This window comes from Dreissena polymorpha, chromosome 8, assembly GCF_020536995.1.
Source record: "Dreissena polymorpha isolate Duluth1 chromosome 8, UMN_Dpol_1.0, whole genome shotgun sequence".
NCBI lineage: Eukaryota > Metazoa > Mollusca > Bivalvia > Myida > Dreissenidae > Dreissena > Dreissena polymorpha.
The window spans coordinates 91,943,485-91,969,978 of record NC_068362.1 but is presented as its reverse complement, the minus strand read 5'-3'; the positions used below and the strand labels follow the sequence as shown (position 1 = coordinate 91,969,978).

At 37.3% G+C, this 26,494-nt stretch overlaps 2 protein-coding genes across 2 annotated transcripts in view; one reads left to right on the top strand and one right to left on the bottom strand.

Annotated features, from left to right (window-relative positions):
• Positions 1-2,553: 2,553 nt before the first annotated feature.
• LOC127841248 (uncharacterized) lies at positions 2,554-15,064 on the bottom strand. The gene is made up of 8 exons (XM_052369912.1): positions 14,897-15,064; positions 12,197-12,407; positions 10,569-10,787; positions 9,514-9,639; positions 7,418-7,559; positions 6,648-6,928; positions 5,127-5,373; positions 2,554-3,065 (listed from the first exon to the last, which is right to left on the bottom strand). Exons 1-8 carry the CDS (start codon positions 14,944-14,946, stop codon positions 2,689-2,691), a joined length of 1,653 nt encoding a protein of 550 aa, XP_052225872.1. The 5' UTR covers positions 14,947-15,064; the 3' UTR covers positions 2,554-2,688.
• A 700-nt stretch (positions 15,065-15,764) lies between these two features.
• LOC127841243 (uncharacterized) overlaps positions 15,765-26,494 on the top strand; it is a 54,037-nt gene continuing 43,307 nt past the window's right edge. The window contains exons 1-4 of the mRNA XM_052369904.1: positions 15,765-15,793; positions 20,190-20,338; positions 22,525-22,610; positions 26,063-26,179. Of these exons, the coding sequence (XP_052225864.1) occupies positions 20,236-20,338; positions 22,525-22,610; positions 26,063-26,179 (306 nt within the window). The 5' untranslated portion in view covers positions 15,765-15,793; positions 20,190-20,235. The remainder of the gene's footprint in view (positions 15,794-20,189; positions 20,339-22,524; positions 22,611-26,062; positions 26,180-26,494) is intronic.

Genomic DNA, 26,494 nt, shown 5'->3' with positions numbered 1-26,494 from the left:
TCCCTGCAGTATATTTATTAAAATATTTAACATTTGCAGTAATTAAATAGTTTGTTATTACTCTGTTTTGCAGTCAACATATACACTGTTAGTGCCAGAGGAGACAATAGTACTTTTCAAACAATACCAATCACAAGCGGCTACCAATACCTTGGCTAGATACGGCTACATTAACTGAGACTGAATAAAGGAGGAAGCCGGTCAATCAGAGTCGGAAGGGGCTACTAAAGCAATAGAGCCTCCATTAGTGTGGATCGACATGATATTAACAACAACTTGGTGATTTGTGCATTACCTTGTACTTGTATACTTGTTTTGTTAATCAAGTACACTGCCAATATGCTGATGAGCATTAAAACACGTATAATTGCAGCAATATGCCTTTGTTTATATACATATAGTTTTTCGTATAAAATGTAAATTGTTCTTTAAATCATGTTGTGTTAATCAACATTAATTTTTAATTTATATAGTTGACATGGTAGCTATTTTATATAAAAAAAAAACATCAAGAGGGTCAACTGGCCCTCGGTCCTCCAAAAATGACATATAGAAACTTACCTGCTATGTTGAGACTTTGTGAAGTTTGTATTATAAATGTTTTATCTAGGTATTTTACCCGGTATGAAACACGATTTGGTCGATGTAGTATTAAAGGGACCTTTTCACGTTTCGGTAAATTGACAAAATTAAAAAAATGTTTCAGATTCGCAAATATTTGTGAGGAAACATTTGCCATGCTCTAAAATATCCATTATATGCATCTTTTAATGATTTAAAATCCTGAAAATTTTAAAGCGTTGCAACGCGAAATTATTGACTAATTTCGAGAGTTTTGTTGTTGTCGTTATATATTGTGATACTACGAAAATGGCTTATATATAGTATAAAATTAACCACTCATTGTATGAGCGCGGATGGCCGAGTGGTCTAAGCAATATACTTACTCCAGGGTTCAGTGGCTCAAGCCCAGTTGAGTGTTACTTTTTTCTTTCTTTAATTTTATTCTTGCCTTTTTTACTGGAGCTTTTTAGATCCAATGTTTACATTTATCAATATAACATTAAATGACAAACTTCAATACATTCCAAAATCTGTGAGAAGGGCCCTTTAACTAAATTGAAGTGACAATATTCATTTTAGATGTATCTAGAAGATTTAGCTAGTTTGAAATGAGCGCTCTCGAGCCTAAATAAATTGATTCTCATTGCAAGCATGTAGTTGAGTATTTGATATTTTAATATTTGAGTAACTCAATTCTGACTAAAATATCATGGTTTTTACAATGGTTGTAAGTGTAAATAAATTTCTAAGTGAATGTAACGCTAGTCAGGTCTTCTCGGTTGTCTTAATAGCGAGATGATGAACTGTGTAAAAAGCGTGTCAATGATATTGGACATGGTGCATTAACTGACAGATAAAATCATTAAAGATACAAAATGTACTACCCTTTCCAGACACTCTCATGTATGTCAATTATCCTTTTGATAGTTGACGACAGATGGATTTGAATATTAGGGCCGATTTTCGAATTTGGAACATGCGTTTCCATCCCTTTTTTAACAGTTAATGTCATAGAAGCCATGTCCATGGTTTACTTCAAGTACGCAAGGTCATTTAAAGATAATGATACATATGTACATGTCAAGTTTCAATTCATCGCCTGAGAAATGAAGAAAAATGTGCTCAACAATCTCGTCTTGCGTCATCTCATACCTCCTTTGAAAGTGCTTGCTAAGAAGAATGGTAGCTCTATCTAGTGTGTCTAATAAATAGCAGACCTTTAAACAACAATTACAGCTGAATGAGAAGTACACCAGGATTCTCGAATATATTCATCGCCCCCATAAGATTTGATTTATAGATTGTAATGGATAATGTGGATGAAATGAAACGTAAAGTTGCATAGATGACATCGATAGTTTTTGTTTTGTTTTACGTCTCATGCAAAAAAAACAAACAAGAAATATGTAAGGGGAGCTTACCCGTGCTCAATGAAAACATTCCCCCCATATATCACTTACAGATAACAGTCTCATGTCCCCCTCATACATAACTTACAGGTAAAATTATCTCGTTCCCCTGAACTATCACTTTGATGTAACAATATAATGTTCCCCTCATCAACCACTTACAGGTAGTAATCTTGAGTTCCCCACATAAACCATTTACATGTCACAATCTTATTTCCCCTCATAGTCATACACCAATTACAGGTAAAATTCTCATATTCCCTTCATAAACCACTTAGAGGTTTCAATTTCATATTTCAATCATACACCATTTACGGGTAACAATGTTTACAAGTAACTAGTTCATGTTCCCCTCATACACAACCTACAGGTAACAATGTCATATTCCCGTAATAAAACACTTACAGATAATAAATAAGAATGACGGACAGTGGTGTTGTTAGTCATGATTAAATACAGTAATGTCAATTCTATTCAATCATTCATCCGATATATAAACATGTTGTATAGACGCGAATAAGTATTTCTTTAATAACGCGAGAATACCGGATTTCAGGCTAGCAGGAAATAAGAACACGTCTTTATTGAAACAAGTGTGTAAATCAAATATATTGCTATAAATATAATGTAAAATATACGTGAATTTTCAAAGGTATATTATTATCAAAATAAACTTATCCAAACGTTTCGTATAATAAATAATGGCAGCAAATTATTATGCAGGTGTCATGGTAGCGTCTCCCTTCTCCAAATTCAAGATGTTCGCAATTTTCGGTGATGTAATCGAATCTTGAGCAGAGTTGTTCTTCGCCGGAGCCTGTGTTTCCGGGACGGTCAAGTCTGGGATAGGAATTTTCCCGGCGGAAACGAGAGGGACCGTGGACGGAGATATTTTGACCACCGGGTGTGCGGACAGGGAACGAACCTTACCGGAAACGGATGTTCCTGAAACCGCCGCGGAAGGCGTGCTCTTAGGTCTTTGGTGCTTGTAGTTATCCGTGTATGTGGTAGAGAACAACATCTTCTTATCGGTGTTGAGTTTTCTATGTTCAGAAATGTGGCGACACGGCTTGAGTTTCTCCACACGTTCTCCTGAAATATTGATTCTTCAGTGAATGCTATTGGACCTATATTTCAATATACTTGCTAACGAAATGAAGAATACTGTATGTGAAAATTTAGTTTTCTGTTTTAACTTTTTAAAATCCGGACAACAATAATAAAATGTCTTATGGAGATTTAGGGTTCAATTTCTGTTTATGTTTAATCCATATGCTAGACGTAGATAAATCAGATATCGTTATGGAAGATCAGATTAAATCCATCGCATAGAAGTCTCGCTTTCTTGTTACAACCATTTCGACGCTCTACAAAATCGTAACTTTGCTTCTACTTGAATAAGTTTTGTCCGTAATGTTAGTGATTTTTGGCCTGGGGCGTAGCCCTAAGGCCATAGCAATGATACAAATTTCTGAGACAGTCAGAATTGGCTGGCTGCCAAAACCCACGAATGAATGAATTCCCACATGTCCGATTTACCACTTGGCGGTAATTCATGCGGAATCAAAGAAGTTCTTCGCAGATCTCAATAACCCGCCTTGTAAATACAGAAAATCACTATATAACATGACAGAGTCATAAAACGTGTAAAAACATATTATTGAAGCAAAATTGCTAAGCATTGGCTACGACATAGAAAAAAGAAAATGAAAAAAAAAACAACAACAAATATTCATTATCATTCTCGGAAATATACGAAGTTACCGGATATGATATTTCACTGCGCAGATCGAGCGCGCAAATCGAGCGCGAAAAGTTCTACGTGAGACAACGTACACAACCTGTACACCGTTCTTTATCAGGGTAAAGGCCCAGTCTCACTATGATGCCGGCGGAGCCCCGGGACGTGATCCGGGATCTCCGGGATTAACCGGGGCTCTACCGGGATGAACCGGGGCTCCATCGGGGACGACCGGGATGAACCGGGAAAAACCGGGGATCGATCGGGAAAATATTAAAATGTTTAATACCTCCGGGAGTCACCGGGAAGGACCGGCAACGACCGGCGCGGCACTGGGAACAACCGGGACGGCACCGGGAACAACCGGGACGGCACCGTAGCTCCACCGGGTCCCATACAGACCCCGGCAGAGCTACGGCAACGCCCCGGTGAATGCCGTTAGAGTCCCGGCATAGCTACGGTATATAAGAAAACCGGCGCTCTACCGGAACGCCACAGGCATTCACCGGGGCTCCGCCGGGGCATTACCGGTGACGAATGGGGTGAAACCGGGGCGTTGCCATAGCTCTGCCGGGGCCAATATATTGTCTCGAAGTGAAAACAACTATACATAGATATTTGTTAAAACATGTAATATCCTTCCACACTATGCTGACCTTCCACAAAGTTATATTTTTGCCTAAAGAATATACACTTTATTTTAAATTCCAGAAAAGGACGCAAACGCGTGGTCGGTGGTAAAATAATTATGTGAACCTAGTATTTGTTATCGAACACAACCTTGATTAAACTGTTTCTTCCTTTTGATTCCTTTTTCATTTACAATGCAACCGTCTTCATCGTGCTTCATTATGTAAATATTGCTTTATGCAGGTATAATTTAGGTACCATTTACTGTATTTTTCCATTCAATCAATAATAGCAAAATATTTCACTTGGAAACGGTTGATATATGCATGCAAACTTGTTTAACCCTCAGCATTATTTATTACAAAATGTTTGCAAATATTGCATAATTGCGAATGCACACTTTCATGAAAATATAAAACAAAAACGATAAAAAAATCATTTCGATCGTTTGAAAATCTTGAAATCTATAGGAGGTATCAATCGCACTACGCCTTTACAGATACATGTTGTCATTACGGTTACAGTACGTAATAACAGACAAACTACGTCACAATAGATAGTATAGCATCATGAAGCCACTACGTAAACAATAATGACGCAGGGTCATCACATACACCCTGCATCACCACAAACACGGTACTTCATTACAGTTATAACAGAAACAGTACGCCATTACATTCATTACATAAACAGTACGTCATTACAGTCATTACAGACATCGTACGTCATCATTACAGACCTGTGAAATGCGAGCAATGAAACCGTACGTCATCATTACAGACCTGTGAACTGCGAGCGATGGTTCGTTTCAAAGACCATCTTCTCTTTGGGCGGCTGGTACATATCGATAGTGCGGTACGACTCGCGCCAGTGCGAACCGGTCCACACCCGGAAGTCCTGGCTGTAGGTGGTCTGCGGGGAGTATCCGGCCTCCGCCGCTTCGTCCAAGTGCATGATGTCGTTCCTGCTGTTATTATGAGGCCTGATCTTCCGCGGAGGTTGGATCACCTTGGGATTCTTGTAGTCATGCTTGCATATAGAAAACATGTGATTAAGTGTCGTCACATATTAGCCTGTGCAATTCGCACAGGCTTATCAGGGATGGCACTTTCTGTCCTGACTTCATTTCCGTTCAGAAGAAACGTCATTTGAATGAAAAATTCATTAAAAGCGGAAAGTGTCGTTCCTGATTAGCCTGTGTGGACTACATAATGTCCCGTTTTCCTAGTGCGAGGCTCAAATATACTAAGTATTTCATCATGAGTAAAATGGTCAGGTGCTTTTTATTATATGCTTTTGATTAGAATTTATCATTTTAGTCGTTCTGGAAAAGGGAAAGGAATAACCTCTTGAAGGTCACCGTGGCGTTATAGATATGGTGTGCGCCGAGCGTTCCCCCACAGACACGAGGTACATTTTCTACCCCAGAAACTCACTCGACAGCGTTTCTATAAGCCTTAGGCATTTGATTTCATCAAACTAAAAAATAAGTTTAAACTATAAGCAATTTTGTTTATATTTTACACTGAGTGAAATGGTCGTGTTTTAATATATGCTTAAAAGTTGAAATCATAATTTCATTGAAAATGAGTAAATTGATATATATTAATATATAACACTATATATTTTTCAGTCGCGCGTAAAAACAACACCAACACAATCGTAATATTTTTCCATCAACAACATCGGTCTTCCCGTAACAGTAAATTCACAACCAAATAATTACCAAATATTAGATGGAAAAAAATATACACATTTATCATTAAAGTTCTACGCAGCACAAATATTAAACTTTTTTTTTTAATATACTTAAGAAAACAAAGCAACTGATCACGTCATTGTTAAGACTTACGATTTGCAAAACGTGTGATGTTTAACCTACTCTCGCGTCACTTCAGTCAAGTTAATACTTATGCATAAAAACGTGTTTCCTTCGGTGTATGATCGAAATGATACGGTTTGAGAAGTTTACTAAGTGTTTTATTGAACTACTTTTTTATGTAATACAAGTTTCATAGTCAGTTTGATAGACCGCAAAATTAACAGAGCAGAATGACTTGTTAATTTTTTTCCGTCGTCTGTTTTCAATTTAATTAATGCCGCCTTAAAATAGATTGGCTACTGACGATATTGCCACTCTCCACAACCATTTAGAGCCTACTGGCGATATTGCCACCCTCCCTTACTATAAAGTGGCTACTGACGATAATGTCACCCTCGCTGACCATAAAGAGCCTACTGGCGATAATGCCACTCTCTCTTACAATATAGAGCCTAATGGCGATTATGCCACCATCACATACCATATAGAGGCTAGTGACGAGGATGCCCCCCTCGGGCCGCTTGTATCGGGGCTTCTGTGCCCAGATGGGCAGCTCGTACCGCTGCACCGGCCACTGTTTGTAGGCGGCGCTCGAGGTCGTCTCGCCGTCGAACTTGGCAGGTTCCTGCGGCACAAAATGACCGGAAACGGGCGGGTAACAGGCCCTCGGGCGTTCCACGTTCTTGGGGGTGATGAAGTCGGCCATAGCGGTGGATATTGCGTCAAATTTGGGTTCCTCGTGCATCGTATCTTTGTTTTTGCCTGAAAACGCTCGTTTATTTACTTGATTTGGTTATTAAAATAGCATCTAGTAAATAGTATCTGTATCAAGTCACACGACTTCAAAACAGTCGCGTGAAACTATAAATTGCTTATGATATATTATAAAGACGATATATGTTGGGTCCTCAGATAATAAAATGTTCATGTATGAGTAATCAGAGCAATAATTATTTCTATCCGTTTCTCAGCCAAGATTGAATTTCATTATAAAAAAACTGGATGGAAAATCGATACACTTTAGAAAATAAAAATTTTCTCGAATTTATACATGTATTTTTTTATCAGACCGTTAGATAACAATTTAAAATGGATTAACGGGAGAATTTTGCTGGAATATTAGCGTCAAAACGTCATGTCGCAAATTTTGAGTTTGATGTCGGTGACAATCGATGTTATTTATTGTGTTTGTTCTCCTTGACCTGCGACAGAGCCATGTGATACACATTGAATAATTCTACATTGACTTACACAATTGCTCGTCCTTGGCCTTGCTGGTGAAGTAGTCGGTGTACTCCGTGCGACCCTCCATAGGCCCCGTGGCGCGCACAGAATTCTCGTGGGGGCGCACCAGTTCTGGTCGCTCGACGTTCTCATGCGGCACAAAGTCGGTCTGGGCAGGTCAACGTAGGAATAAAGACTTTTATTGAACTGTTATATACTTGTGAACATGCAACATGGTGTTCAGCTTAATCTTTGTTTTTTGTATTTATATACTCAAAATAAAGCTTTCACCGTTCTAAAACAAATTTCTGAAAGAAATTGGAACCCAACATTATTGATTCTTAAATCTGAGATTGAGCTGTTAAATTACAAAACAATGGATAGGAAATAATTATGAAACTTCGTGAAGTATTTTATCAATTGACCATGATACCCGCGTATTTCAACCATAACGAGTACAGGTGTCACGTTTAAGATACCATTACAGTTTTGTTTATTGGCTTATTTTTCATTGACCGATTATCAATCGTATTACATTTTTGGAAACTGACGCACTCAACTGTATAACACAAGCCACTCAACTGTATAACACAAGCCACTCAACTGTATAACACAAGCCACTCAACTGTATAACACAAGCCACTCAACTGTATAACACAAGCCACTCAACTGTATAACACAAGCCACTCAACTGTATAACACAAGCCACTCAACTGTATAACACAAGCCATGAGGACTGTATAACACAAGCCATGATGACTGTATAACACAAGCCACTCAACTGTATAACACAAGCCATGATGACTGACGCACTCAACTGTATAACACAAGCCATGAGGACACTGACGCACTCAACTGTATAACACAAGCCATGAGGACACTGACGCACTCAACTGTATAACACAAGCCATGATGACATATTGGAAACTGACGCACTCAACTGTATAACACAAGCCACTCAACTGTATAACACAAGCCACTCAACTGTATAACACAAGCCACTCAACTGTATAACACAAGCCACTCAACTGTATAACACAAGCCACTCAACTGTATAACACAAGCCACTCAACTGTATAACACAAGCCACTCAACTGTATAACACAAGCCACTCAACTGTATAACACAAGCCACTCAACTGTATAACACAAGCCATGAGGACCGCACTCAACTGTATAACACAAGCCACTCAACTGTATAACACAAGCCATGATGACTGACGCACTCAACTGTATAACACAAGCCACTCAACTGTATAACACAAGCCACTCAACTGTATAACACAAGCCATGATGACTGACGCACTCAACTGTATAACACAAGCCATGAGGACACTGACGCACTCAACTGTATAACACAAGCCATGAGGACACTGACGCACTCAACTGTATAACACAAGCCATGATGACATATTGGAAACTGACGCACTCAACTGTATAACACAAGCCATGAGGACATATATTATTATATCAGAATTTATTGAAGTAAATATACAATTGTTTGGTTGAGTTACATACAAAAAATGTAGTCAATTAGCAAAAAACAAATTTGAAAAAGCCTATATTAGGCGAAACACATTAGGAAATAGTAAACAAATGTCTAAAAAAACAACAGGTAACAAATGTTTGATATGATATCCCTATAATAAATTGTTCGAATGTATTATTTCGAGTCTATTGGCGGGAATGTTTTTCAACATTCCATTGGCTATCCATAAAGGTCAAAACCTGGGTAAGACAGCTAGGTCGAAACAAAGATCTTCTACTTATCATCATGTTTATCCGTCGTTATATGACTTAACTGTAACTTATTCGGATCAATATAATTACGGCCAAAAATTCAAACGTATGAGTAACGCTCTGTGAAAACAGGGCTTAATGTATGTGCGTTAAGTGTCGTCCCAGATTAGCCTGTGCAGTCCGCATAGGCTAATCAGGGAGACATGTTCCGCTTTTCAGATTTTTACGTTTAAAGAAAATATCTTCTAAACCAAAATACAGTCTAGTCGGAAAGTTTCGTGCCTGATTAGCCTGTGCGGACTGCACAGACTAATCTCGAATGACACTTTATGCACATTCATTAAGCCCAGTTTACCAAGTACGCGGCTCATATAACCCAGGCACCTGCGCGGTGGATTTTCCGTACGGTCTGCGCTCGCTCACTGCCGGAACCTCGATGTTGTCCTTGGCCTTGATGGGCTGCTGTCGGCAGGTCTGCATCACCGCCTGGCTGTACGCTGGGTACGAGTCCTGGCGCAAAGACGTGCATCATATGGTGCAATGTAAATAACAACACAACAAAACAACTGAGCCTCGTTCTGGGAAAACAGGAGTCAATACATGTGGGTGAAGTGTCATCTTATATTAGCCTGTTCAGTCTGCACAGGCTTATAAGGGACGGCACTTTGCGCCTTTACTGGATTTTCGTTAAGAAGAGACTTTCTATAATAAAAAACCCAACAGTACGAAAAGTGTCGTCTGGGATGACTTTCCGCACATGCATTTAGCCCCAGTTTTCTCGGAACGAGGCTAACTTCATGTGAACAATATCAATACCAAAATAATTACAACAAGTCTAATCAACTGTTAGGCTATAAACTCTGCCGTTATCCTTTTGACATTCAAGTGTGACCTTGGCAATCAGGTAGTGTGACCTTGGCAATCAGTTAGTGTGACCTTGGCAATCAGGTAGTGTGACCTTGGCAATCAGGTAGTGTGACCTTGGCAATCAGGTAGTGTGACCTTGGCAATCAGGTAGTGTGACTTAATTGTACATTCTGTGCAATGCCACAATGTTAATATAAACATTGAAGACACATTTGATAAAAATCTTGTAAATAGTACGAACAATAAAGAATACTTTAAGAAAAAATACTTTATAAAATTCAAATTTTAGTGCCACATGAACGTTCCGTTTATTGCTCACTAAGCACGTTAGTTTATTATGTTAAAATCTTCAAAGTATATTGGATATATAAAGTGGATATTTAAATGCAAGCTCAAATAGTTGACATTTGGCATTTTGCGTGACAGACAGACAGACGGACGGACGAACGCTCGGACGGACGGACAGACAGACAGACGGATTCTTTCCCCCAAAAGGACTCATAACTTCTTAATAATTATTTCGATCCAATCGAGCTTAACATAATTGGTTTACACTTAATAACGAAAATTACCCCGTAGATAGTATCGTCAACGAATCGTTGGTCCATATCTGGATGAATCACCATGGAGTTTTCAATCGGCGGACTCTTGGGTCGACGGGGACGGATGCCTGCGGTGGGTCGCGTGGGTTCCGTGGCAACGGCGCACGTACACTCGTGCACCGGACATCTCTGGTCGCCGTCGGAGTTGGCGGTTGCTTTTGACTTCCTGTGCGCGTGCTTCTTAGTTGGCTTAAGACAGTTTAACAAGCAATTGACGGATTGCAACTTGTACAAGAAACGTAAGTAAGTTTCAATAAAGATATTGTGGTCAATTCTTGATAAATATTCATACGTAACGTATGTTCATTCGTTAAAACAAATCAACATATTGTTCAGCAAGCAACCAATACCGGCATTTTCCGTATTAAAAGTTTAATAATTTATCAGTTAATTTTCAAAGCGATTTATTTAATAAAATAACAAGTGTTCTTTCTAAAGATTTTAAAGTCGGGCAATGCAATTTTTTAATAGAAAAATTCCAATTAACAATTCTGAAATATATGTAAATGTTAATAAGAACATAAATGCATGGCATAAGGCCATCTTGGTCATTTATATTGATGTGTATTACGTGTGTCACTATAAATAGTAACACATTCAGGTGGACATGTCTGGTATCATGGCATGATATGAGGCGGGCCGAATTTGCCATATTGTCGGTCGAAAATCTATATCCTTGTGGTAACTCGCCCTTGAGTTGGATAGGTTAACGATACAATAATAACAAACTCTTGGTTTAAAGCAGAGACCCATTTCTACAGAGTTGTATTACCATATTCAATCAATCTTTTCTCAAATAACTGTATGGATCTCAGCATAGTTTCATTGAAAAAAAGGATTATCAGTATCAATCTAATCCGCCCACGAGTCGAAAACATTCCCCAAGACGGACACATACCTCTCCTTATCAATGAGTGGGTTATCCATTCCCTATATTTATAACAATTCAAGTAATCACAGTTATTGTTATTTTTTTAATGTAAAAGATTATTAATATGTGAACGTTTTGACTTAAGTAAGTATTTTTAAAATAGGACAAATGCCATGGGCTCTTTATTCGAAAAAGTACGACCTCCGTGACATGTGTAGATATGATAGAGATTCAACAAACAATTCAATTACTATGGTTACACATTATGTGATTCAAGTTGTTTGTGAGCTAAGGGCTTCTTACTAGATTGTGTCATACCCATTGGAAAACACGTGTATAATAGTAATATATATAGCGTTAAGGCCCCATCCGATTGCTTCGTCTAGCAGGTAAACTCATATTCACCATAAGTGCAAATTACGTTCGTCTCAATGGCTAATTTAATTGCCACAGATTTTACTGCGAAATCTTTTTATTAGAACGAAACACTCAAAATGTCGTGTGTGATTACAGAATTAGGGAGTGTTTTCAACATTACGTCATTAGTGAATTGTGAGACGCGCATGTTGTCTATCATATCAACACGGTTCATACAAGTCAATCTTTGTAGATAGCGGACTTCACGGGCTTATCGGGAACGAAATTAACGCACACGTATTTAACGCCGTTTTCACAGACATCGCCACATATATAACGTCATCAACACACAACCGAGTATTATACTAACCGAGGTATTGACAAAGTCCAAGCCGTACGTCGTCTTGCGCTCCATGTAGGCGGTCCGCTTCTTGTAATTCTTCACCTTCTCGTTTTCCGGTTTGAGACTCTGTGGAGGCGGTTGCCAGGTCGTGTATTTGTAGGCGGCTTGGTACTCGGAGGTGCACTTGGCCATCGGCTGTGTCACCGCGAGCTTGAACGCCTTTGGACTGTCGCCGTAACTATAAAAACGGTATTCATAAATATGAGTATCGTTTTGGGAAAATTGGGCTTAATGCATGTGAAGAAATTGTCGCCACATTTACCGGTAAGCCTGTGCAGTCCGCACGACGACACTTTTCGCTTTTTACGGAATTGTTCGTTTAAAGGAGTCTCTTCTTAGCGAAAATGTATTCTGAAAGTATCCTCACTGATTAGCCTGTGGGGACTGCAATTCTTAACTAAACGACAATTTACGGACACACATTGAGCCCGGCATTGCCAGAGCGATGCTCAAATATATTATTTTACAAACAACTATCATATTATTAAATTACATGCTGATGGTGGGCGAATTGCAATAAAACTGGGTTCGTGTTTACAGGCCATTTACCATCGAGCGCAATACATAGCTGCCCGATTAGTTTACAGGCCATTTACCATCGAGCGCAATACATAGCTGCCCGATTAGTTTACAGGCCATTTACCATCGAGCGCAATACATAGCTGCCCGATTAGTTTACAGGCCATTTACCATCGAGCGCAATACATAGCTGCCCGATTAGTTTACAGGCCATTTACCATCGAGCGCAATACATAGCTGCCCGATTAGTTTACAGGCCATTTACCATCGAGCGCAATACATAGCTGCCCGATTAGTTTACAGGCCATTTACCATCGAGCGCAATACATAGCTGCCCGATTAGTTTACAGGCCATTTACCATCGAGCGCAATACATAGCTGCCCGATTAGTTTACAGGCCATTTACCATCGAGCGCAATACATAGCTGCCCGATTAGTTTACAGGCCATTTACCATCGAGCGCAATACATAGCTGCCCGATTAGTTTACAGGCCATTTACCATCGAGCGCAATACATAGCTGCCCGATTAGCGTAGCGGTTGGTGCTCGGACTTCTTTCCAATATCTCGGATTCATAAGTATAGCTGGTTTCTCTCTCTACCCCCCCCCCCCCTTATGTACAAGACCGCACGAGATATTACTATTTATCAACACAAACTAAAAATCTGGAAATCGCACATAATGAACGCTACTTAAGGCGCCGAAGTACATCATAAGATCGAAATTCTCTCACACACATATAAACTCAAATGCACCGATATCATGTTATTGATAATGATAAATCGCTTCAGATGTCATCGCTTAAATAGTTTCCAGGCGGCAAAAGATAACCGCTTCAGATATCGACTTAACGCTACTTGTGGCCTTTCAATTGAAAAACATTTGTATTAGAAATAAATGTCAATGTATTGATTTATTTACAATAATGAACAACAGACTGTCATTAAAATGAAAGACAATAAACTTTATAAACATTTTTAACGCTTTCAGCGCAGATTGAGGGTGTTCTGCTTGTTCCAGTAAGCCCGTCGAGAGCCACCCTAGGTCTTGTTGAAACCATGGCCTTTAAAAAGCCCTCTCGATGACTTGCCATGTGATTACCTATATCGTTTAATGAGTGTGACTATTGAAAAGTATTCCAAATCTTTGAAATAAAACTTCAATAAATTATAATATAATACTGACTGTATACATACAAGTCTTGTGCTGTGAATCTATGTTACTTACACGTTTAGAATAATCCACGACCACTTCGAATTAAAATTTAATCATAAAATACTGTCGATTCGAAAATAATTTGTAGAACTCGTGCGCGGTAAAGCATAATATTCAATCATATATAGACTGAAGAAATTTCGTCGGAAACTCGCGAGACATATTGTTTTTCATAAAAGTATGCCGAATTATGAGTCAATCTGAAGAATCATGTACCTGCAACGAAAGTTCGAGTATTGCTCTTGTTTAAGTTCTTCTAAAAATGAACATCTTGAATATTTGATGTTCAGAAAGACCCGTCAATTAGTCTTCTGAAAAAGTTTCGATATCTTAAGTATGTGCGCTTAGATTCAACCAAACATCCGCTGCAACAACTGTGGATATAGTTAAATTTCTACATAAGTTTGACATTATGAAGAACAAGAAACCTCTTTAAAACAAATCGGCGTTCAAATTTATAGATCACAATTTCGTCCGTAAATATCTAATAGATAAGAACAAGATACTCGCTTATTCGACTTCTCTAAACCCAGATTGTGTCGATTCGCACTGAGATGACTTCTCAGACACTATGAAACCTTCTAGGATTAAACATTAATAACAATCACTCATATTTGTTGTGTGAATAAAACATAGCTTCACTTGTTTAACATGAATAACCTAACTTCTGGTAATTGACATAAAATTGATACGTGCATTAAGGAAAATAAATGGTCGATAAGCAACTTACTTTGTAATCGTTCATCAAATTTTAGTTAACATTTTTTACTCATACAATGATGATAAAACATATTTATGGACTGAACAGCATTTATACAGACGAAGTTCGTATAAAGGTGCTACTATAAAATACTATTGATACTATTCGCAATTCTTTAGGCATACAACATTTACGCTGTACAATTACTGCAATAAATCGTAAACAAAACCTACCAGTTAGTGCATCTTGCTATCAATTCGAGCGTCTGACCTTTAATTGTCATCTGAATGTACAAGGAAATAAGGTTATATCAATTATTTTTAATGAACAGCCGTGTACAATATAACCGCCATTTTGTTTACCCGTTGCTCTTGGAAGCAAATGCAGTTGACGTCATAGACGTTGCGCATGTTGTTGGCGTAATTATTTCTCATGACGTTGACGTTTGTTGTAGTTTGTCTGGTCCACGCGTCAAAAGTGATGAATTAAAGCGTCACTGCGTACATTTTGAAAGTAAAAAATACAATTAATAAATACAATAAATACAGACTGATTTACCTATTTACAAAATAAAAGATTCAACGCCTAATACACGTTTAATATCATTCAGAAATATATGTATATATAACATAAATACGTGCTGTTTTGTTGTTATGAATGGACGCCCGCAGAAATCGTCATTTTCGTTAAATACCATTTTTTTCTTTTCGATCTTTCAACTTCAGAGAACGCCTATTTCACTTTGTATATGTTTTGGGTGTGTTTCAATGGCAACGTTTTGTAAACTAGCGTAATGTTTTGTCGAAGTAATGTTTATCCTACCGGACCTGAGTGTATTCCAGTAGCCCTATATTATTAACCTTAATTACGAAAGTCGAGACCAACATCAAAAGATTAAGTATAGCTGCATTTTTCACTGCTATTTTCTTTGTTCGATACTGTAGTTTCACCGGAGGAAACTCCTTCTGTCCGGTATGATGACCACAAATTGACATGCACCTGAAGTGAGAAGCACGTGTGATAACTACTGAGTGTGCGCCAACTACTGCGGTAACCGATGGAATACGGTTTAGATTTTTGTAGTGTAGTGTAGCCGGTACTTGTAAAATAATGCTGTTTCAATATCTAAGGTAAACAAAGTAAATAATGTTTTTAGTAAATTTAATAACTGTTACTCTTAAAAGCAGAAATATGAGCTCAATCATTCAATACAAATGCTTTGAAATAATTTTATTGATCAGCATTTATTTTGATTGTATTCTAGTTTGAAAATGTAATTGAAACACTTAATTTTATAACATGCATGTATTTTCGGATATTTTATTCGGATAAGTCATGCGAATATTTTATGCTTTCTAAAAAATGAAATTTCCGAAAAAAGTTAAATAACGTATAAATATGTGACACCTTATTATATTTAATTATAATATAAGTTGGCCAAGTGATTAAAGTGGTTTCCTTTAAGTTTTAATCCAAATAACACTGATTCATTTCTTGTTAGGGACAAACCTTCAGGGTTTTTTCTCCACTTTTCGGGAAGATAGCCCATGGCTTTGGAATTGGGAATTTTATCGGCATTTTTATGAAATTTGGAAAATAAATTCATTAGCCTTTTTTTTCACACGAAATGTCCACTGATTAGGGAAATACTAAATTTGATATTACTATTTATAATCATTCTCCATTAAAAGAACAAAATCTGATATGACTTTGTTAAATGTAATTGAATTAAAATTGAGATAAAATACGCATTGGACACTTATTTAATTAATTATAAATGTTTTTTTTGGAAATTGGAAATTTTTTACCACATTTTGGGAAAAAATTATACTTTTTGGGATTGGGAACATAGCCGAATTTCGGCTATAAAATCGGGCAAAAAAAACCTCTGAACCTTCGTCTTAATTTCTTTAAAAATATCCTATTCTTGTTATTATAATGGTTCTATAATGGAGCTTACGAGTTAATATGTTAAAATCTAACAATTAAAGGAATTTAAAAACACTGTTAAAAACATGTCCCAATGTATGAAGGGACTCACAGTTTTTCAAAATGACAATCAAAAAAATAAATAAAAGATTCAAAATTATGAATGTATGCGTTTTATTTGATTAAGCACAGTAACTGCTGACTATACAAATTGTTAATAAAAATATGTTTTTGTTTATTGTAAATCATCAATTCATATCTGAAAAATAACTAGAAATGGCGCGGCAGAGGCCAACGCGTATCCCCACGCCGCATGTTTGACCCAGGGGCGCCCTAGGGTTGGTAATGGGGCCATGCATAGTTGAGATTGACCGTATTGTCATAAGAGAAGTTCAGTATCAATTAGAAGTGAATCGGTGGAGAAATGAAGAAGTTATTGTACAGGGCCCTTAATCTATCAAATCTGCTGCCGAATTTTGGCGGCAGTCCCCCACCTGAAAAGTATATATTTTTCCCCCATAACTAATTTTTCCCCCCTTGGAAAATGAAAAAAAAATCGCTGATTTATATCAATATTTGAAAATTGACAGTTCTTCATACACTGAACTATGTATGCTTATTCTAATGGAATTGTTTGTATATAACCTTTATCGATTAGAGGCTCAATAAAACATCAGATAAAAACAACACCCAGACGATCAAGAACGGCCGGAAGGTGAAGGTCAAAACAACGTCGTTTCTCATTACAGCAAGTCTTATCGCACAAAAAACAACAGTAAAACAATCGCTTAATGTAAAAAAATGATCTTCTGTTCAAGCAACAGTCCCTTGCACAGTCAGATGCAGATGTATTTGTTCCACTAGTACTTCTAGTCATGAGGCTAGTGAAGATGCCATATCTGTTGATATGGCCTCTGTATGATATTACACTTTTAAATAGCAGCATGGATCTTTTATTTTAAATTATTTCAAGAAACGATGTTTAGGATAGTAAACTGCTTTGATACAGTTCCTGTTCTTGCATTTTTTTGCTGTAAAGTAAGTTCATGTATGAAAGAGAACTCAACACTACTATCGAATATAATAGGCTTAAATATTATTATACAGGAAGATAAAACCAGTGATATAAAAATTCCATTTACAAAACATTCCCCCTTCTAAGGGCTGCGGACCCCTTCCCCCAAAGTAGTGTGAGGGCCCTGTTGTAAAAGGCAATTTTGGGTGGGTGTGGTCTATGTGGGCAGGGCGCCCCAGGGTTGGTAATTGGGTCATTCATAGTTGAGATTGACTGTATTGTCAAAAGAGAAGTTCAGTATCAATTAGAAGTGAATCAGTGTAGAAATGAAGAAATTATAGTTAAAGACAATTTTGGGTGGGTGTGGCCTATGTGGGCGGGGTGCCTCAGGGTTGGTAATGGGGCCATGCATAGTTGAGATTGACCGCATTGTCATAAGAGAGGTTCAGTATCAATTTGAAGTGAATCAGTGTTGAAATGAAGACATTATTGTAAAAGGCAATTCTGGTGAGTGTGGTCTATGTGGGCGGGGTGTCCTAAGTTTGGTAATGGGGCCATGCATAGTTGAGATTGACCGTATTGTCATAAGAGAGGTTCAGTATCAATTTGAAGTGAATCGGTGTAGAAATAAAGAAATTATAGAAAAAGGCAATTTTGGGTGGGTGTGGTCTATGTGGGCTGGGTTGGTAATGGGGCCATGCATAGTTTAGATTGACCGTATTGTCATAAGAGAGGTTCAGTATCAATTTGAAGTGAATTGGTGTAGAAATAAAGAAATTATAGTAAAAGGCAATTTTGGGTGGGTGTGGTCTATGTGGGCGGGGCGCCCCAGGGTTGGTAATGGGGCCATGCATAGTTTAGATTGACCATATTGTCATAAGAGAGGTTCAGTATCAATTTGAAGTAAATCGGTGTAGAAATCAAGAAGTTAATGTAAAATAACCTAAAGAAATTAGTAAAATCTCTGACCCGGCCCCACCCCAACCCCCATAACTTTTGACCCAGCGGTCAGATCAAAATTCCAAATAATGCAGGGTTGCACATATGCTCATAGTTACCATGTGTGTAAGTTTCAAGGTTCTAGTGCTAATAGTGTAGGAGGAGATAGTGGCCAGGACGGAGAGACAGCGGAGATAACCACAATATCCCCATGCTTTTCAAAAAGCGTGGGGACAATTAAGCTGAATAATTTAATAATCACTTTTCATTCAACGTAATTTTAGCAGAAACATGTATTTCTGAAATAACATTTAAATAAATATTCGAATTCAAAAGTCTGCTTGCTTAAAAGTGTAGTGAATTAGTTTTTGCATGAAGAGGTCCAGTTCTCAAACCTTTTGACAGGTAGCACTGCAAGTAGCAATATTATTGATAACTATAATGTCCCTATGGCCTAAGAATCAAATCAAAAGGTGGAACATTTTCCTTCATTAGGCATATTGCAGCCTTAAATATTTTAATGGTTTTTCAAGCGCTGAAATGCATGTTTACTGTTAATAGTTTTCGATGATGTATTCATACCTGTATAGATACTCCATTTCTACATATGCAGTGATTTTTTTTCTTTTATGTGTTACAGCCTGTGCCATTTGAATTGGGAAAATTAGCGAGATAAATAGTGAAATTGGGAAAAATAGGGCGATTAACCATGAAATTGGGAAAAATTAAGCATTCTAAATATGATTATAAGTAACAGAATTAATATTGTTTTTAAGTGCATGTTCAGGGGGTTTCCTATAATTTGGGGAAAAAAAGTCTGGTTAAATTGGGATTTTTTTATTTTAATCAATCAAAGTGGAAAGTTTTGGAATTATTTATCCACAACAAGGACTAAATTAAAGTGATACATTTTGTAGGGTGTTTAAAAAATAAAGTCGAGATCTAGAGTTAAGAAATCATAAGAGACTTCTTTCTTCAAAAGACCTTTTTGTTTTTTTGAAATTGGGCTTTTTTTTGGAAATTTTGGTCAGATTTTTGGGAAAAAACATGGAATTTTGCGATTGGGAAGCAGCCCAAAATCGGCGGTAATTTTGAGCCAAAAAATCACTGATACGGCTCATTAGTATTTGAACTATATCACTTCAATTCTGGATGCATCCATGACTTAAACCAGCACATAATATATTCATTTCAAACCCATTTACAACAGCCTCTCAATTTAAAACTTTTTGAAAAACTTTCTCAGTCAGTTAGTTTTCAGAGGAAATGCATCATTTTAATTGATGAGATTGAACAGATTCAATCTTTGAATATACACAATTATCCCCGGATCATGTTTATTCATTTAACTGTAGTCTGTAGGTGAAAGCAAGAAGTAATAATAGTGGCCTGTACTTAAATGTAATAGATGATGCAGGAGTTTAGATTGGGATTTAATGTCTTAGGTAAAAACTGGCAAATGTAGGAAACTTTAAGTTTTATTTAAATAAAAATTGTTTCATATTGTGTTGTTATCTAAAATAATTATGCAAACTTCATTTTTTTTTAGATTTCGGCCGATAGTATGTTCCATTGAATGTGTCAGACTTTTTGTTATCCTTCTCATTCTACCTTGTAACTAATCCTGAAGATTTTGTTTACAGTTTAGCAATGTGAAACATGTCATAAACCAAGTACATCAGAAAAGTCATGGCTGCACTGGTAACAGAGAGGGTTTTCTCTGGGTCCATGGAGGATCTTCCTGCTCAAGTGTCCAATGTGGTTCAGGTCTTCATCAGCTCAACGTTCACAGGTAGACTAGTCTCAGTTAATTTTTTTGCCTCCAAGACAGCCTCTTACAGGTTATTTCCCAATATATATTTTTTTCTCCAATATCAGACCAAAATTACCCTAAAAGATGCCAAACCTTTCAAATAAACTAAATAATTCAATTAATTTGTTTATTAACAAATGGAATACTGTTATTTATTATCATATTAATGTTTCATCTTTCACAATTTCATGGTTAACGTTACGTTTCACGTTATTTTTTTCCAATCTGAGAGTAACAGGCTGTAAAATGTAAAGCCAATAATATCACTGGTTTTAATAATGATTTTAAAACTGATGTGCCGACAATGTGGTATTACAAAAATGTCGGATGTCTGACCCGGTTTCTTATACGGATTAGACCTGATACTTTACCATATTAGTTGTGAACTTTCTACATGTATTCAATATTATGTTGTCGTGTCTGCAAGAATTAGAATGCCAATACACAAGAAATCCATTTTACAGGACTTTTTCTTGATTTGGGGAAAGGGCCAGGCCTACCATTTTGGGGGAAAAAATATCGAAAATCTGAGCAAGGGGATTTTTTTCTCCCTAAGTAAGGTTGAAATATAGGAAAAATTGTAAGAAATTCTCTATGGGAAAGAGGCCTTTCTCCTGAGGGAAGGGGCCTATATAACGCCCTTGAAAGAAGGAAAAAAAAACTGTTTCAACACACTGTTTTAACATGCACACTTTTTTCAATGCTGTTGTGCAATTATTTAAAGTGCATCTGTTTGTTGATAAGATAGAATTCCTCACACATTTCCATATTTGTTGAAAACATGAAAGAGCCTTGCAGGCAAATGAATGGTTTAAAATATGAACATTTTGCATTCTTTGGTATTATTGTAGACCACAATTGATTATAAATCACTTTACAATTGATAAACTGCTTATAATGATTCATTATTTAGGTAGGTTTGATTTGATTTATATGGCAATGTTCAATGGTAAATGCTTAGGACAATTTTCCAATTGTAATAAATTGAATACAAATAGTTAATTTTTAAACTTTAACAGGAGTTTTCCCTTTAATTAAAAGACATTTGTTTTAAATACACCTTCAATAGGATGAATACTTAACCTACCACGTGTTAATAACAGTTTTTATTTATTATGCCCCCCTTCGAAGAAGAGGGGGTATATTGTTTTGCACATGTCGGTCGGTCCGTCGGTCGGTCGGTTGGTCAGTCGGTCCGTCCACCAAATGGTTTCCGGATAATAACTCAAGAATGCTTAGGCCTAGGATCATGAAACTTTAAAGGTACATTGATCATGACTGGCAGATAACCCCTATTGATTTTCAGGTCACTCAGTCAAAGGTCAAGGTCACAGTGACTCGAAACAGTAAAGTGGTTTTGGGATGATCACCCAAGAATGCTTATGCCTAGGATCAGAAACTTTATTGGTTCATTGATCATGACTGGCAAATGACCCCTATTGATTTTCAGGTCACTAGGTCAAAGGTCAAGGTCACAGTGACTCGAAACAGTAAAATGGTTTCCGGATGATAACTCAAGAATGCTTACGTCTATGATCATGAAACTTCATAGGTACATTGATCATGACTGACAGATGACCCCTATTGGTTTTCAGGTCACTAGGTCAAAGGTCAAGGTGACTTAAACAGTACAATGGTTTCGGGATGATAACTCAAGAATGCTTACGCCTAGGATCATGAAACTTCATAGGTACATTGATCATGACTAGCAGATGACCCCTATTGATTTTCAGGTCACTAGGTCAAAGGTCAAGGTGACGGTGACTCGAAATAGTAAAATGGTTTCGGGATGATAACTCAAGAACGCTTACACCTATGATCATGAAACTTTATAGGTACATTGATCATGACTGGCAGATGACCCCTATAGATTTTCATGTCACTAGGTCAAAGGTCAAGGTCACAGTGACTCGAAACAGTAAAATGGTTTCCTGATGATAACTCAAGAACGCTTAAGTCTAGGATCATGAAACTTCATAGGTTCATTGATCATGACTGGCAGATGACCCCTATTGATTTTCAGGTCACTAGGTCAAAGGTCAAGGTCACAGTGACCTGGCTGCAGCTACAACGGACAGCCCATTTGGGGGGCATGCGTGTTTAACAAACATCCCTTGTTATTTATGGTCATATAATTAGCATTCATCTTATTGTATTTTTCATAGATTTTCAAGAAGAGCGAAATTGGATTATGAAACATGCAGTGCCAAGGCTGAGAAAATTTTGTCAGGAAAGGGGACTGGATTTTCAGGTAGAATTAAGCCTCGTTCTGGGAAAACAGTGCTTAATGCATGGGCATAAAGTGTCATCCAAGATTAGCCTGTGCAGTCCACAAAGGCAATTATCAGGGACAACACTTACAGCTTTTATGGATTTTTTCTTTTAAAGAGTTTTTTTTTTAAAACTTAAATCCAGTTTAGGCAGAAAGTGTTTTCCACACTTGGCTCTGCAGATTCCATGGGCTAATCTGAGACAACACTTTACACACATGCATATGAGTCAGTTATCCCAGAACATGGTTTAATTGTCTATCTTATTGTACTCATGGAACTGTATACCAGCGATATTTGAAAACTAAATGAATGGTTTGATCATAATGCTTTTGATCTGTAATGAATATAATTATGAACAGACATATCTATTCTTAATGGCTCATTTACACTTATGCTACTTACCTGCTTTCAGGAACACGCTGGGAATGCGGATACTTTGATAACAGATGGCACCTTATGCTACTTACCTGCTTTCAGGAACATGCTGGGTATGCGGATACTTTGATAACAGATGGCACTTAGATACCAGATAACAACAAATGCCACGCGCGGGAGTTGAATTCTTCAGCTTTTTTGCATTTATGTTCTGTTAATTTGGTTTTCAAACATATAACATTGTTTGGTCGATTAATGGTATAGTACTTCGTATTGCGGAGCAAGAAAGACGTGAAAAAAACAGTGGATTATAAAAAAGAGATAAAATTTCATCAATAATCGTCATGAATTCGATGATCAGTACGTATTTCAACAGAATAACAATACTTGGAATTAAATCAAGAACGTGCAACTAATCGAAATAAAAGATCAATGTGTCCATCAATGTTACAACAAGTTACATTTTAGTTGAATAACGTATTTGAGGAAATTCAAATGTTTTAAGAGTCGGATGCCAAATTTTCATGGACACTTCTTTTACCGATCATCTTAAAGACAATGGCACTTCGATTCCAGATAACTCGACACTTTTTACCAGATATAACACACTCTATTTAGTGAATCAGAAATGCAGAATTCGCTGTGGAATACTGCTATAGTAAGCAGGCAATAAATACAAATATATGTACTGACGTAAATTAAAAACGAATTACCGAAACATGTTCTCATCCCTTTGGAATATGATAATAAAAGGGAAAGGGAAGTGTAAAGGGAAGTGCTTCCTGTAAGTAGAGCTCAATATAAAGGGAGTTTTCAAATCTCTTCAATTTTGTGGCTACGCATTAGTATCGTCTTCATGATGCGATTCTAATCAGCACCATTGACAAAGGATTTTATGAGGTGTATTGGCCGCTTTAATACCCCTTGTTCCCTTTATCTTGAGTCCTGCTATAAGTTCAATTGAACACAGTCGTGTTGATCCACATGATCTGTTGTATTTTCAATTCTCTTAATCTCAATTTACTACTTACAAACAAGTTAATTATTTAGCAATTATTTTTGGTCGTCACTTGAAATATATTACTTTAGAAATGAGCATTTGAATCTTATTAAAAAATTTCACTTATAATATTAATTTTATAAATTAATAGTAATAAGATTTTTGAAAACGAACAATGCCATTGGTTATATTTAACATGTGTATGTAATTACGTTATGCATAGATTCCCCATGTGTCGGGCTTGACAATGCAAATTGATTCGTACTTCAAAATGTTTGGTAAGAATAGCCATAATATACATAAATGCAGAGCTCCAGCTACGCCTAAATCGAAGGGCGCCGCGCCCTGCCCTCCCGAACCTCCGCCCTCCCCCCCCCCCCCCCCGAACCTCCGCCCTGCCCCCCCCCCCCAAAAAAAAACAACATGTAAATTAACATGCAATAGAAAGCATTCCAGAAACATCCGCGCGCTCGTACGTGCCCTTTTCACAAAATACTGCGCGTCGAAAGTGCCCTTTTGACAAAATACTGCGCGTTGAAAGAGCCCTTTTGACAAAAAAGCCCCCTGCCCTTTTCAAATCCTAGCTGGAGCACTGCATAAATGCATTTCAGGTAGAAGATAAAACTCGGTTATCAGAGTGCCCAATTTGTTAAAAGTCTCGGAAGTGTCCTATATCGGGAATCAAAGTATCCGCAACTTCATGAATACCACCTATTTAAACATGATCTATCTTCGTTTGTATTTCATCGAATACTATCAAAATTTCAGTATTTGAAGCACAGTGATTACTCTACATGCTGGAATATCAAACAATTTCTTGCAATATTTCTAAGTAGTTTTATTTTGTTGAAATGTTTACTGTTCATCCAGTTTATGCTGTTTTTCGACCGAATTTTCTATTTATTGGGGAAAAATCTACCATTCTTCCGTGATGTTTTTCTTTGCAATAGAAAAGGATACACCATTTATAAACTCAACCATGCGCCTTGTCTAAAAAAACTAATCTTTATCATATAACTTTTTAAAAAACTGATGAACTTACCTCTCGCGCGTGGCTTTTGTTGTTATCTGGTATCCAAGTACCATCTGTTATCAAAGTATCCGCATACCCAGCGTGAGGAAAGGCACCTTGATTGAAATCTTGGTCTTAACCACAATATATTGTGGTGATCTTATCAGATGTTTCTGAGTACTATCAGATCTTGAAGTCAGATTTGTCAAGCATGTTAATCATGGACATTTTGTGGACAGGTATAACAAAATATGCTATTAAAATTATCAACTGCAATCAATGGTTATTGTATCAAATCGTATGGTATCATAAAAAGGGAAACAATGCATTTTTTAGTAGCAACATTTTTTGATTGCCTGATGTTTTATAATAGCCACACAAAGTGACATTCTTGGAAAACTTAGCTTATTGAATGTTCATATACATTAAAAGCTCGCTATCAAGATCACCTGTGGGACTTTGGAAAAGAGGTCTTAATAGTGAGGTGGTCTTAATGCTGAGTTTTCATGAATTTTGATTGAAAGATAATACAAATGGTAAATAGTCAAACTCAAATGTTGCCGTTCATTGGGTGACAATGGCTTCGTACGCAAACCCGATCGAACCATAACACTGAATCAATTAAGGCGTGAAAATTACTGGTCCTTTAGCGGGTGTCAGTTTAGAACATTTTTGTTGATTGGTACTGATTCAAGTGTTCGTAATAGCTGATTTACAGGTTGATCAGATAAGTGAGTATAATGACAATTGAAATACAGAAGGAAATATAGACTGAAAAATGCTGATCATCTTAGCAATTTGATTGTAATTACAAGGTGGTCGTTGAGAATGTTTTTCTTCTAGTTTTGTCCAATATTAGCCTGTGCAGTCAACTTAAGCTAATGAGACAAACAGTTTCCATCTTTCCAGGATTTTTGTTAAGAAGAGACTTTTTCAAACAAAAAATATTATAAAGCTATATTTGCCTGTGTAGACTTCACAGGCTAATCTGTGACAACACTACGCATGTCCTCAAGCCTGGTTTTTCCTCTGACACTTGACAGATTGCTGACATGCGGTGGGGTGTTCGAGAAGATGCCACTGATGATCACAGGACCACAGAAATGTGTCTGCATACCATCCATGAGTGTCAGAGAATTTCGCGCGGGCCTAACTTTGTGGTAGGTACATGCCTTACCCACAGAAATGTGTCTGCATGCCATCCATGAGTGTCAGAGAATATCACGCGGGCCTAACTTTGTGGTAGGTACATGCCTTACCCACATGTTTTCAGCACCAGACAAAGTCACTATCCCCCCCACTACTACCGCCTCCCCCTTGTAAACCGAATGAAAGATATTACTAAAACAATAATGTCATAAAAACATGTTCAATCCCTTGGACAAAAATCAAGAATTTATGTTCATAGCATGGCAGACTTTTTTTGTCATGTGTAACAAATTGGCTGGTGCCTCTTCAATACCATGTATGTTATT

What these genes read in the sequence shown, in the direction of transcription:
- LOC127841248 (XM_052369912.1), bottom strand. Translation starts at nt 14,946, where the DNA reads ATGACAATTAAAGGTCAGACGCTCGAATTGATAGCAAGATGCACTAAC. An exon ending in ACGGAAAATCCACCGCGCAG is followed by an intron (nt 7,560 to 9,513) that starts GTGCCTGGGTTA and finishes TGACCTGCCCAG; the next exon opens with ACCGACTTTGTGCCGCATGA. An exon ending in GGCCAAGGACGAGCAATTGT is followed by an intron (nt 6,929 to 7,417) that starts GTAAGTCAATGT and finishes GAGCGTTTTCAG; the next exon opens with GCAAAAACAAAGATACGATG.